The sequence below is a fragment of the Zerene cesonia genome, chromosome 19, assembly GCF_012273895.1.
Source record: "Zerene cesonia ecotype Mississippi chromosome 19, Zerene_cesonia_1.1, whole genome shotgun sequence".
NCBI lineage: Eukaryota > Metazoa > Arthropoda > Insecta > Lepidoptera > Pieridae > Zerene > Zerene cesonia.
This window is the reverse complement of record NC_052120.1, coordinates 4,690,391-4,704,310: the sequence shown is the minus strand read 5'-3', so window position 1 is coordinate 4,704,310 and position 13,920 is coordinate 4,690,391. Positions and strand designations below refer to the sequence as shown.

At 37.1% G+C, this 13,920-nt stretch overlaps 1 protein-coding gene across 31 annotated transcripts in view; it reads left to right on the top strand.

Moving 5' to 3' along the window:
- LOC119834173 (Down syndrome cell adhesion molecule-like protein Dscam2) overlaps window positions 1–13,920 on the top strand; it is a 57,088-nt gene that overhangs the window by 13,239 nt on the left and 29,929 nt on the right. For 12 of the 31 annotated variants that reach the window (XM_038358472.1, XM_038358479.1, XM_038358476.1 and 9 more), the window contains exons 5-12: window positions 3,017–3,196; window positions 4,873–5,022; window positions 5,885–6,008; window positions 11,088–11,236; window positions 11,497–11,680; window positions 12,087–12,190; window positions 12,791–13,047; window positions 13,312–13,469. In XM_038358472.1, the coding sequence (XP_038214400.1) occupies window positions 3,017–3,196; window positions 4,873–5,022; window positions 5,885–6,008; window positions 11,088–11,236; window positions 11,497–11,680; window positions 12,087–12,190; window positions 12,791–13,047; window positions 13,312–13,469 (1,306 nt within the window). Of the gene's footprint in view, window positions 1–639; window positions 802–872; window positions 1,044–1,146; window positions 1,309–1,425; window positions 1,588–1,694; window positions 1,866–1,957; window positions 2,120–2,451; window positions 2,629–2,758; window positions 2,921–3,016; window positions 3,197–3,308; window positions 3,486–3,549; window positions 3,730–3,833; window positions 4,014–4,119; window positions 4,297–4,427; window positions 4,608–4,872; window positions 5,023–5,884; window positions 6,009–6,216; window positions 6,341–6,795; window positions 6,920–9,831; window positions 9,953–11,087; window positions 11,237–11,496; window positions 11,681–12,086; window positions 12,191–12,790; window positions 13,048–13,311; window positions 13,470–13,920 lie in introns of all 31 variants that reach the window. The other 19 variants (XM_038358454.1, XM_038358453.1, XM_038358456.1 and 16 more) reach the window with 19 other exon arrangements.

Below are 13,920 nucleotides of genomic sequence, written 5' to 3'. Positions count from 1 at the left end.
AGATAGTGTGACCAATAGTCGCTGCCCTTTTTAGCCGAGACCCGAGGGCTCAATGAGGTCAATTAAATAATCATCTCACTACCGTTCAGTTATTGTCTCATTTTTAAATACCAGCCATATTCTGATATTGATTTAGCATACCTGTTTAGTGATGAAAGGAAACATTGCATTATCGCTCTACTACATTTTCTCATATGAACTAATTTTATGAATCACACTAATATTATAAATGTGAAAGTTTGTTTGTTTGGATGTTTGTCCGTCAATCACGCTGAAACTACTGAAATGATTTTTATGAAATTTGGTATAAAGACAGGGTATGAGCCGAGTTGGGTGAAGAGATACCCCGATTAAATGCTCCCTTTGAATAAAAAAGGAATTTTGATATCCGGGCAGCGCCGGGACGAGCGTCTAGTAAAAGGAACTTTATTATATATGGCTGTAAGACTATACAAATTTACAGATAATCCTGAAATTATCTGTAAATGATTTTATTATTAATTCACAAGAGTTTTAAATATATCATTTTTCTTAATGCATTCCAATATCAATAATAATATATATTGCGAACCTACAGCTAGTTAATAATGAACAATATTTTTTTATAACTGCATTCAATAATAAACAATCGTGCCTCAGTCGTTTCTCAACACTACGATACTGATGTAAACAAGGAATACGTGATTATGGGGAATAGTATTATATTGAAATGCCAAGTTCCTTCGTTCGTCGCTGATTTCATAGAAGTACTGTCATGGCACACTGACGAAAAGGAAGACTTTTACCCTGGCGAAAACTACGGTTATTCTATGAACGATACCTTTATTTTTTTTCCTAAAATTCCTTCTCCAATTAATGGAATCTGTCTTCAGTGGTGCAGCAGGAGTATGAGTCAGAAGTTAACAATGAATATGTAATCCGTGGGAATTCTGCCATACTTAAATGCTCAATACCTTCTTTTGTGGCCGACTTTGTGTATGTTATTTCGTGGCACGATGAACAGGAAAATTCATTTACAATTAATGGGACGAAAGAAGGCGACGGTAATCTAATAAATTCTAAACTTATAAAAACCACAAAGTCCCGCAGTGACCTTCCCCGATGTACCATCAGTTTTCCACTTCAGTATAAAACTACTTATTTCAGTGGTAACGCAATACTTTGAGGCAGAAGTCGTCTCGGAATACGTCATACGTGGAAATACTGCTGTTTTAAAGTGTAATATTCCTTCATTTGTCGCCGATTTCGTAAAAGTTGAGGCTTGGGTTGATTCTGACAGCAATGAATATCTGATAACCGATGATATCGGTAGTATTCCGTTTTCGTACTTAGTTTCCGTTCATCCTTCCTTGTTTTACCTATCCTGTAACCACCAGTCCAATAAAATGAAAAATTTAAGACTGTTTTGTAATTATTCTATTACAGTCGTAAATCAATTTTATGAAGCAGAAATTCTAACAGAATATGTAATACGTGGAAACGCTGCAGTATTAAAATGTTCAATTCCCTCATTCGTTGCTGATTTTGTAAAGGTAGAAGCATGGATTGACGAAGAAGGAACAGTAATTAGCCATTCCGAAGACCTCGGTAACAATAGCTCGATATACAATAAAAGCAACTTCCGTATTTAACGCCTATTCCACCACCTAAAGAGCCTATCCATTCTAATTCAATACCTAATCAATATTCTTTAGTGGTGTCACAGTATTACGTGACTGAAGCCGAAAATGAGTACGTGATTAGAGGCAACGCTGCCATTGTTCACTGCAAGATCCCGTCGTTTGTAAGCGACTTTGTGTTTGTGGAATCTTGGATTTTGGACGATGGACAAATTCTTACAATAAACAATACAAATCCTCAAGAGGGTAAATCTTCATGTAGCAAAGTTCTTTTTAAATCTCTGATGCCTTTCCCTTCTTCCCTTAAAAAAAAACATTCTTCTAATATATGTAATCAGTTGTGTCGCAGCCATACGAAGCCGAAGCGGACAACGAATACGTTATTCGTGGTAATGCAGCAATAATGAAATGTGAGGTTCCAAGCTTTGTGTCCGACTTTGTTTTTGTTGAAATGTGGACCGACAGTGATGGTGGAACTTATTTTCCGGGGAGTAATGAGGGTAAAAATATAAATTACAATGTACCTCATCCTTAAATCCTTCATTTTCTCTACTTCAGCGGTTATGCAGGTGTATGAGGCTAGAGTTAACGATGAATTCGTATTAAGGGGAAACACGGCTATTCTCAAATGCATTGTGCCGTCATTTGTAGCTGACTTCGTTAGTGTTGTAGCTTGGACAATGGACAACGACACAGTTACCGCTAGTGAAAATCTTGATGATGTGACCGGTATATTAAATTAAAATGTATTTACAATAGTTCCGTACTCCAACATCCCTGTCGATTGCTTCCAATAATAGTCAAACATTCTTCATATAAATTGCAATTACAGTCGTCCATCAAAATTATGAACCTCGTGTAATCGACGAAGATGTATTAAGAGGCAATTCAGCAATAATGAAATGTATCATTCCGTCGTTTGTATCGGATTATGTACAAGTTGTAGAATGGGTGACTGACGAAGAGTCACTCTCTGCATTTTCATTAAATGACTCCGAAGGCAATTACGGTAATCAAGATTGTCAGCGCGTTCCCAATTGTTCCTATCCGCTCTATAGTAAATCCCTCACAAATAAGCATATACCCATGTTGAATGATTAATTATCATTACATTGTATCTTTTTTGTTAAAAATTTCAGCTGTAAATCAATTCTACGAATCTCAAGTCTACGATATCTATGTTATTCGCGGAAATGCAGCGGTTTTTAAATGCCACATTCCATCATTTGTTTCGGATCATGTGCACGTAGTTTCTTGGCACGATTCCGAGGGTGGAGAGTTTCTTAACAATGAAGATTACGGTATTTTAATACTCAAGTTAACGATTTTCCTTGCATCCTGTTCCGAGACGTATTCTCTAGTCAATTTAAGGCATTAATAAATATAAAATATTGCAGTGGTTTCTCAAGCATATACAGTTAATCTTGTCGAAGAAAATGTTCTGCGTGGTAATGCAGCAATATTCAAGTGCCTTATCCCCAGTTTTGTCACGGAATATGTTCATGTCTCGTCTTGGATCATATCGGAGGGAGATGATGAATATGAGATTAAAATAGACGATACTGTCACTAACGATGGTATTTAACTTAGAATGGTGTTGTTACCATAATAATGCCCTGCCATCCTATACTTCCTGTAGAATTTGCATATTTTAATGTGTGTTACCACAGCATTGTATTCTACTTGCAGTCGTGACTCAAGCATACACAGTCAACTTAATGGAGGAGAGTGTATTGCGTGGCAATGCAGCAATTTTGAAATGTCATATTTCAACTTTTGTTACCGAATATGTCAGTGTGTCGTCTTGGATTATTTCTGAGGGTGACTCAGAAGAATTAGAAATCCAAGCAGGACCTAATGATCTTGGTATTTTCGTAGGATTTTTTATTACCTTTTTCCTGACCCTAACCCGTGGTTGATGCTTTTTCAGTCGTATCTCAAGCTTACACAGTTAACCTAATGGAAGAAAATGTTCTACGTGGTAATTCAGCTATCGTTAAATGTCATATTCCGAGTTTTGTAGCCGAATATGTAACTGTATCATCTTGGCTTATATTTGAAGGAGATATAGAAGAAAAGGAAATAAATAGTACAGGATACGCAAACTTGGGTCTTGTATTTATTTACACTTAGCTGTTTGTAACACACTTTCCTGCCCAGACTTCTTCCTTTTATGCTTTATAACGCCAATAAAATCAAACAACAATTTTTCAGTCGTCTCACAGTCCTATACAGTCAATCTTTGGGAAGAAAATGTTTTGAGAGGCAATTCTGCCATACTTAAATGTCATATCCCTAGTTTTGTTACTGAGTATGTCGCAGTCACTTCTTGGATTATTTCTGAAGGAGAAATCGAGGAAATGGATATAAATTTAGATTCCGATTCTAGTTTAGGTAACGAAGTTAAGATATATCCATGCTAATGTCCTATCCTCAACCTACTTCTCCCAATTTTACGAAACCTATAATTTATCTGCTTTTATACTTCTGTCTTTTCCAGTCGTATCTCAAGCTTATGACGTGAAATTTTGGGAAGAATATGTATTGCGTGGAAACGCTGCTGTCCTTAAGTGCCAAATACCTAGCTATGTATCTGAATATGTTTCCGTTATTTCTTGGATAATTTCTGAAGATGAAAACGAACAAGAAGTCAAAATAGACCAATCTTCTAATTTAGGTATCCGTGGTCGAATTCATTTTCAAGGCTTCCTTAACCCTTACATCCTCCATATTTTTACCTGACGTCCCTATCCGTTCAAACAGGTTGTAGATAGTTTGTCTTGCTAATAGGTTTTGTTTTGGTTTCAGTTGTTTCCCAAGCATATGCCGTTAATTTAATGGAGGAATATGTATTACGAGGAAATTCAGCTATTTTAAAATGTCACATACCTAGTTTTGTGTCGGAGTATGTTACTGTCATCTCGTGGATCATAAGCGAAGGAGATGAAATTGATGAGATCAAGCTTGATAGCGAACAAAATTTGAATGGTACTAAGTTTGAGATTTGTTGTCTTTTCCTGATGGATTAAATTCAATTAACGATAAAAAAAAATGCGTAGGGTACTGTTCCTATGGCGGGTTCCTTTGGCTCCATAGGCCTCACGGCCTTCCTTTCCTATTTTCCTCCTTCCTGCATGCAATGAAATTTATAAGTAAATCGTAACCTTAAGTTACGTTGGAAATGAAATTAATGAATTTAATTATGCAAATTCAGAAAATCAAGCAAATTTTTTCATGAATATAACTATTTCAGAGGGAAAATACTTAGTCCTACCATCTGGTGAATTGCATATTCGTGATGTTGGACCTGAGGATGGTTACAAGTCATACCAATGTAGAACAAAACATAGGCTTACTGGAGAAACTCGTTTATCTGCTACCAAGGGACGTCTTGTTATCACTGGTAAGTTATTATTATTTTTTGCAATCAATACGCCATTAATTCATACTTCATTTTGTTCTTTTTATTTTTCATTATATTAATAAGTAAAACATATTTCATTGAATTAATGGTGTAGTAATGAACTTCTAAGAATGACGTTCAAATTCCAAGTTATGTTTTTAATTACTGCTACAGAAAAAGTTGCTAATGTCATTTTTAGAAGGATTTTACATTTTAACTGTTCCTTTTTAACGGGATATTTTGAACATGTATTTTATAATAAAAAAATTGTTTTTTAATACATTTTATATTAATGGATCAATAACATACCATAAAAAATAAGTGTTCAAAATAATCTATTAAAATTAAAAACTTATTAATCCATATGGAATGAAATGTTTATAATTTTTAATATTTAAAGTAGATTTCAAATGGTCACTTAAGTCTAAATAACAACCTTTTTTAAATAAAAAACGCAAATCTCATGGTAATGTAAATATTATACACATTCCATTCGAATAGAAAAGCCATGTCTTGCCTTGCCTGAATGTTGGGATAGGGTACCCTGCCGAGCCTTTTATACGTTATAATTTTGATTTCGAAAAAATGCGAGCCAAAACTTTTAGAGAGTGTAGGGGATATAAGGATGTTTATAAGTTCCAATGTGTCTATCCGTTTGGGTCTTGTCCTGGTAACGCCTTCTCCCAACATGCGCAGAACCGGTGGGACGCGTGCCCCCGAAGTTTGCTAGTGCGCAGACCACCAGTGGTTTCCAGTTCAAAGAACTTACGAGTCTCGCAGTATTATGCCCAGCACAGGCATTTCCTGCACCCATGTACCGGTAAGGTTTCTTTCAATTTTGCCTTATTGCATTGTTCTTCAGAGCCTATAGGGCGTGTGCAACCCAAGTTCTCTTCAAGTCAAGTGGGCGCGATGTTCGTAGCCACAATGGATGCGTCATTTTCATTGCAGTGCCCAGCACAAGCATTCCCTGTCCCCGTGTTCAGGTAATATAAAAAGTACTGGTACTGTTATTTTTTGTAATATTTTAGAACCAGTTGGTCGTGTACCTCCTAAATTCGCGACCGTTCTAACCGGAACTATGTTTGAAGTTAAGAAAAATGAATCATACGCTTTACAATGTCCTGCACAAGCGTTTCCTACCCCATTATTCAGGTAAATATTATTTATTTCTGTTGTTATTGCTCTCTTTAGAACCCGTTGGAAGAGTGCCGCCTAAATTTGCATCTGTGGTGATGGGGACTATGATCGGCGTCAAGAAAAATGAGTCTTTTGCATTGCAATGTCCTGCACAAGCGTTCCCTGTACCAGTATTCAGGTAGCCAGTTAGTGAAATAATGTTTAATTTTTTTTCCGCAAAACATTGTATTGAAAGCCATTAAATGCACAATTGTTTTATGTAAAAAAATCAACATCCTTCTCAACTTTTTGCTTCAGAACCAATGGGAAAAGTATCCCCAAAATTTCCAAGTTTAGAGAAAAGTCGCCTATTCAATTTCGATAGTAATCAAAGTCTAGCGGTACTATGCCCGGCGCAAGCGTTTCCTGCCCCAATGTTTAGGTAAGATACATTCAATTGATGCCTACGTCTATTTTGAATAGTTTTCATTAACAGAACCAATGGGGAAAGTATCACCGAAGTTTCCATCGATGGAAACCGGACGAAGTTTCACATTTTCATCAAACACATGCGTGACGTTACTCTGCCCAGCCCAAGCATTTCCTACTCCGTTGTTCAGGTATATTTTACCTTATTTTATGTTATGTCCTTAGAGCCGGTTGGGCGTGTTCCACCTAAATTCCCTTCCGTGGACAGTTCAAGAAGTTTTAGTGCTACGCTCAATGCAAGTCTGACATTCATATGCCCCGCCCAGGCGTTTCCAGTCCCATTATTCAGGTAAAATAATTGTCATTACTTACATGTATTAAGTTATGTAATTTATTCTTAGAGCCAGTCGGTCGCGTTTCACCTAAATTTACGACTACTGACAAAAGTCGTGCCTTCGATGCTAAGGAAAATGACAACGTCACGATATTGTGTCCCGCTCAGGCGTTTCCTGCCCCGACTTTCAGGTATACTTATATTTACCTTATTTTTTCATAGAACCTATGGGCAGTGCGGCTCCAAAAGTAGCTACAAAAGTGATTGATATAACGGAAACCACAGCAAATCAAACTAGTACATTGCTTTGTATGGCGCAAGCCTTTCCCGTCCCAATATTCAGGTAAAATATATATACCAAACATTAAATTTACTATGTTTACGCTTAAATTTTATTCTTGTCTAGAACCCGTAGGAAGAGTACCTCCAAAGTTTCCTACACTGGATAATGTTAGAGGTTTTGGTGCATATATTAATGCTAGTGTGACATTGTTATGTCCTGCGCAGGCATTTCCCGTTCCCCTGGCCAGGTAACAATTATTATTGTCTTGGTAAATTTTTAGAACCTATAAACTCCGCTCCACCAAAAGTCCCTATAAAAACGATAGAGTTCCTGGAATTTGCGATGGGTTCGAGCATCACATTATTTTGCTTGGCGCAAGCTTATCCGGTTCCAGTATTTAGGTAAGCATTTGATGAGCATGACATGATTTTTTGAAAAATATTATCTCCTCCATTCTCTTGAATAAAATATATATTTTGTTTAATATACGACTAACGAGTGTGATTATATACTTACCAGCCAAATAGAAAACTCGGAAACTTCATGGTTTTTCATACAACGTTTTGGCAGGTTATACTTGTATAATCCTTAAATCAAAACAGTTAATTTTTTTTTCGAATTTCACATCAGTAATATAGTATCCTTAAGCAATAATTTGCTATTTTAGAACCAATCGGCTCGAAAAGCCCTTCATTCTCAAGTGGTTCAAAATTAGCCTGGTATGAAATGACTGAAAGTCAGGACTTCGCTCTATTATGTCCAGCACAAGGGTTCCCCGTTCCACTTTTTAGGTAAGGTATTAAAAGATCGATAATATTTCAGAACCTATAAGTACGAAGCCGCCGGCGTTTTCAAGTGATGATAAATTCGCATGGTTTCTTAATAGAGCTATTGGACAGACCTTTGCATTATTATGTCGGGCTCAGGGATATCCTATTCCTGTATTCAGGTACATCATTCTTCTCATTAGAAGTATATATACTCTCTTGACTGTTATATCAAATTTTAGAACCCATTGGATCAAAGTCACCGACCTTCTCTACTGATAATAAATTTTCTTGGTATGTAAGGACGGTCGGTCAGAGCCTAAACATTTTGTGCCCAGCGCAAGGCTATCCCGTACCAGTATTCAGGTGAATAACTATCATTATTTTATTTGTAGAACCTATTGGATTTAAATCCCCCACATTCTCTAATGATGTCCAATTTTCTGGAATAACACGTAAAACAGGCCAAGACTTTGCTCTATTATGCCAAGCCCAAGCGTATCCAGTCCCATTATTCAGGTGAGAGAATATTTAAGTCAAATTCATTTTCTTCGTCACAGAACCTATTGGATCCAAAGCGCCGTCGTTTTCAATGGAATTTAAAAGCACTACTCTTACAAAAGTAGCTGAACAAGCGATTGTACTTTTGTGCCAAGCTCAAGCTCACCCCCCTCCTATATTCAAGTGAGTTCTTATAATATAGAAAATTTGTTTAATCCAGAACCCGTATCTGCCAGAGCGCCATCATTCCCTACTTCTGCATCGTCCTATAATTATAATATTGAAGCTACTTCTGGCGGCTCCATGCTTTGCCAAGCACAAGGGTACCCTCAACCAATGTTCAGGTAGGTTTTAACATAGTCATTTGTCACTCAACTTAATAATACTTGTAGAACCAGTGGGGGCCAAAGCTCCGTCATTTTCCACCGACTCAAAAGGCAGTATATTTATAAAAGAAACGGGACATAGCTTTGCATTACTCTGTCAGGCTCAGGCTTCACCTATACCAATATTTAGGTAAGTTGATAGATTAAAAGTGATATCTTGCTTGTACAGAACCAGTGGGTTCCAAGCCACCGACCTTTCCAAATGATTTAACCTCGTCAGCGGTGACGCGATATAAGGACCAAAACTTTGCAATGACGTGCCAAGCCCAAGCATTTCCTTTACCAATTTTCAGGCAAGTCAACAAAATATATATTTTTTAATGTACGAACTATAACATAAAAACAATAGTATACATAAATAAATATGTCACAAAAGCATAATATTAAATAAAGCTCAATAATTTAAAACGTGACGCTAAGTAATATATGTTTAAAAAACGTTTTATACAAACAGAGCCCGTCGGTTCAAAAGCTCCATCATTTTCAACTGAATCAGCACTTTCATCTTTGAAAAGGCACGAAAGTCAAAGTTTCGCTCTCCTATGCCAAGCTCAAGCTTTCCCTGTTCCAATCTTCAGGCAAGTTGAAAAACATACTTTTGATACAATAAATTTAGTTACAAACATTTTGTAGAGCCCGTTGGTGCTAAGTCCCCGACTTTTTCATCTGAATCAATGGGAAGCATATTTAGAAAGCGTGTCGGTCAAAGCTTTGGTCTTCTATGTCAGGCTCAAAGTTACCCTGCCCCAATGTTCAGGCAAGTTAAATATTTTTTTTATACCAATATAAAAGTAATTTTTATACAGAACCAGTCGGCTCCAAAGCTCCCACTTTTTCAACGGACTCTCGCAGTAGTACTTTCATAAGAGTCGTCGATCAAAGTTTCGCATTGTTGTGTCAAGCACAAGCGTATCCCGTCCCAATTTTCAGGCAAGTTCAAGGCACTTATTTATATTTTATTTCTCAATATTACAAAATATATTCCACCAGAGCCGATTGCGAGTGCTATACCAAGTATAACCGCAACACCAAAGGCAGCGGTTCATTTTTCTCAAAAATCTGCGTTAGCGCTCTTATGTCCGGCGCAAGGCTATCCTGTACCGGTGTCAAGGTGCGTTGCCATTTATTTATCATGATTAAAAAATTACAGAACCAACAAATAAAATTGCTCCCAGAGGTGACAAAAGCCGGAAATTTGAAGGTGGTGAAATTTTTATAGCGCCATTAGCGAGCTCTGTTTATTTAACTTGTGAAGTAGCCGGGTACCCTCCTCCTATTTTCCGGTAAGTGAAAATATTCACTTACAAATAATGTAACGCGGTGCATCGCAGTTAAACCTTTTACCACGCCCTGTCCAAATGCAAAACAAAAATATTTAGGTTTCCGTTTTATATTCTAAAACTATTCAATAATTCCAGAACCTACTAATAAAATAGCGCCTCGAAAAGATTCCGCTCAAAACTTCGAAGGTTGGGAAGTATTTCTCGTGGCCCAAAACGATGTAGCGTATTTAAAATGTCAAGTGGCCGCTTTCCCCGCCCCCCTGTTTAGGTGAGTTTAGGTAGAGACGGTTACAGTAGGTTTCCATTGCAGAACCGACCGGTAGGACTCGGCCGAAAGTGACCGGAGACGGGCTCAATCGGCAAGTGGGGCGGGGTAGGGAGGGCCTCGCGCTCCTGTGCGAGGTGCAAGCGTACCCGGCACCCGCCACGAGGTATAGTTGTACGATCGGCCGGCCGTCGGCATTCACGCATTCATCTATCACGTAGTATCACCACCAATGTATTGATGTCCGTTGTTATTGCAGTCTGGAGGTCGCCCTCGTGACATGAAGGCGTGATGAACCGCGGCCGGCCGCGCGCCTATTTACCCTCCCCAGCCAAAGTAACGATTGAGCGGCGTAGACACCTCCTGGTAAGTCACAGGGTGTTCTTGCTTTCATTCAAACGCTTTAATCTTTACTTTGTGCTTCCCGTAACACATGGCTAGATTAGAAACGGATTTGTGTCTCTAATTTTGTTTGAAATCTCATGGCTGTTTATACAATTTTGCGTCGTCACATGTCCTTCAGAAAGCTACAAGCTTAATCCCATTTGTAAATTCATCCGAAGCTTTCCGTTGTTCTTTGATTTAAAGCTGATTCACGTGTAGGGGTCCGTCTATGTTTTTTATTTATATATCTCGTCTAAGTCGGAAACTTAGTTAGCGCACTTCAATTGCCCTGAACGCTTTCTCTTTTGTTCCAGGTGGTACAAGTTTATCGATGGCACGGCTAGAAAGCAACCAGTTGTTCTTAATGACAGAGTAAAACAAGTTTCTGGAACCCTGATTATCAAAGAAGCTAAGGTTGAGGACTCAGGAAAATACTTGTGCGTCGTAAATAACTCTGTCGGAGGTATGTTAATTGTTATTAGTATAATTAACTATGATAATGGTATACGTATGGTCAAACAATTAAAATAACTTAAAAGAATTGAATTTATCAAAATATAATTTGATGTTTACTGCTTGAATAACATCATTTATATGGTATAAATTACATATTAGGTACAACATTTTTGCTAATTTTAAAATGAGCTATAACAAATATCTTATTTGTGAATTTATTTGTTTCATGTTCATCTTAATATTAAATATGTGTAACATGCATTTCAGGTGAATCAGTGGAAACCGTGCTTACCGTGACCGCACCGCTGAAAGCAACAGTTGAACCGGCCACACAAACCGTTGACTTTGGACGTCCCGCAGTTTTCACATGCCGATACGAAGGAAATCCCGTCAAAACTATCACATGGCTGAAGGACGGCAAGGACATGAAACACCACGACCCCACTCTAAGGTAGTACTTCCTACTAATATTATAAATGCGAAAGTTTGTAAGGATGTGTGTGTGTGTTTGTTGCTCTTTCACGCAAAAACTAATGAATCGATTGCAATGAAATTTGGTACGTAAACAGCTGGACAACTGGAATAACATATAGGCAACTTTTTATCCCGATATTCCTACGGGATACGGACTTACGCGGGTGATTCTTAAAGTATCAGGTTATACTTCACTCCTATTAAATTAACTTGTCTATTGTATAACGTTGTAAGTTTTTGAGTGCATTATAAGGCATAAATATGTTTCAAGAAAAAGAAAATCAATACAGTAATATATAAATCAATACACTACAATACGATATTAGATTGTCAATATAGTATTTGTAATATATTTTAATATCTCCTTATGTATAAAATTTCAGAATCGAGTCAGTCAAGAAAGAAGACAAGGGAATGTACCAATGCTTTATCAGAAACGACCAAGAAAGTGCAGGAGCCAGTGCCGAATTGAAGCTCGGAGGACGATGTAAGTTGTTTTAAGTATTTTACTGTTATTATTACAATAACTTTAATTTAAATAAACCTTTTGATTTATTGTGTATATTAATGGACGATATACATTAATACTAACTTATTTTATTCAAGCTCCACAATATTCAAATTTAATTCAACGAGAGCTGATTTTTCAAAATTTACTTAAAATTTATTCATCTCATATACTTCATACCAAACAACCCGATCAAAAATATTTGAATTGCCCGTCTTTTTATATTTTACAGTAAAACTTTCACATCTGTGTTATACTTTATTGGATGAATTGAAAAATCGACTCTAAGACACATTTAAAATGAAATACTTTCTTTAATATGAAAATATATGTAGACCCGTTTCCTTTTATGCGTTACAGAACAGGTTTTTGTAATTATCTGTTTCATCCTTGTATATTCTAACTAGACTTTCTGTGAGTCGCAACGAAAAACTAGGATAACGTAAACCCGTAATGTAGTTAGGTTTTAAATCTATAACATCCACAGTCGTTATTCGAATTATAAACAAAAAAAAACAATTATTACATTGTACAGCAGAAATACGATTAGATACTCAACAAAAAAAAAAATAATTTCAGTCGAACCACCCCAAATCCGCCACAGCTTCTCCGAACAGACCCTCCGCTCTGGACCATCTCTACGCCTCAAGTGCGTTGCATCTGGCAACCCCACCCCCGACATCGCCTGGCAACTCGACGGCGACAAGCTCAACAGCGGGGAGAGACTGCAAATCGGACAATTTGTCACCGCCGACGGAAACGTGGAATCCCATTTGAATATCTCCTCTGTGCACACTAATGACGGTGGATTGTACTCTTGCATCGCGTCTAGCAAGGTAACGTTACTTGTTTCGATGCCAGACATACATATATACACACATACTCTATTATTTACTATTTGAAGGATTTATTGACTACCCGCTAGTTTAATAAAATGCTGATTTTAAATTTTTTTCAATGGAAAGTTATTTGTAAAAAGTGTAATTGACGTCATTTATATTCCATATTTATGTTACTGTAGAAACATGCATGGGCCGATATTAATTCCATATTAATTTCGTATTGCTCAACAATTGAAATCCAAATTATCCCATTTTCAGGTCGGCAGCGCATCCCACTCGGCCCGCGTTAACGTGTACGGCCTTCCCTACGTGCGACCGATGAAGAAACGCCCCGTCGTCGCTGGAGACACCCTCATCGCGCACTGCCCTGTGGCCGGATACCCTATTGACTCTATTGTGTGGGAACGTGATGGACGGTAAGTACCATATAGAAAGTAAAAAAACATTTTTTTCAACACACACAGAACAACAGATTATATAAAAAAAATAAGTGTACATTCAATGTAATCGTGTTTCATTACAGTTGTTGGGTCTAGAGATTGTTAGGAGGATATATAAACAGATTATATGCAACAACAGATTATATAAAAAAAATAAGTGTACATTCAATGTAATCGTGTTTCATTACAGTTGTTGGGTCTAGAGATTGTTAGGAGGATATATTAGTATCAATAAACACACGATTAAGTACATAATTAAGTCTTATTGTCTGGTGAGGATTTGCAACCATCACTAAGTCAATTATTTTGATAAATCTCTTACACTGTAATATTAGTCATTTCAAAATTAGTATTCGTATATACCATGGTTGACAATTAAGTAAGTATTTGTTATAAGCACACTATATATTATTTTTATTAATATACG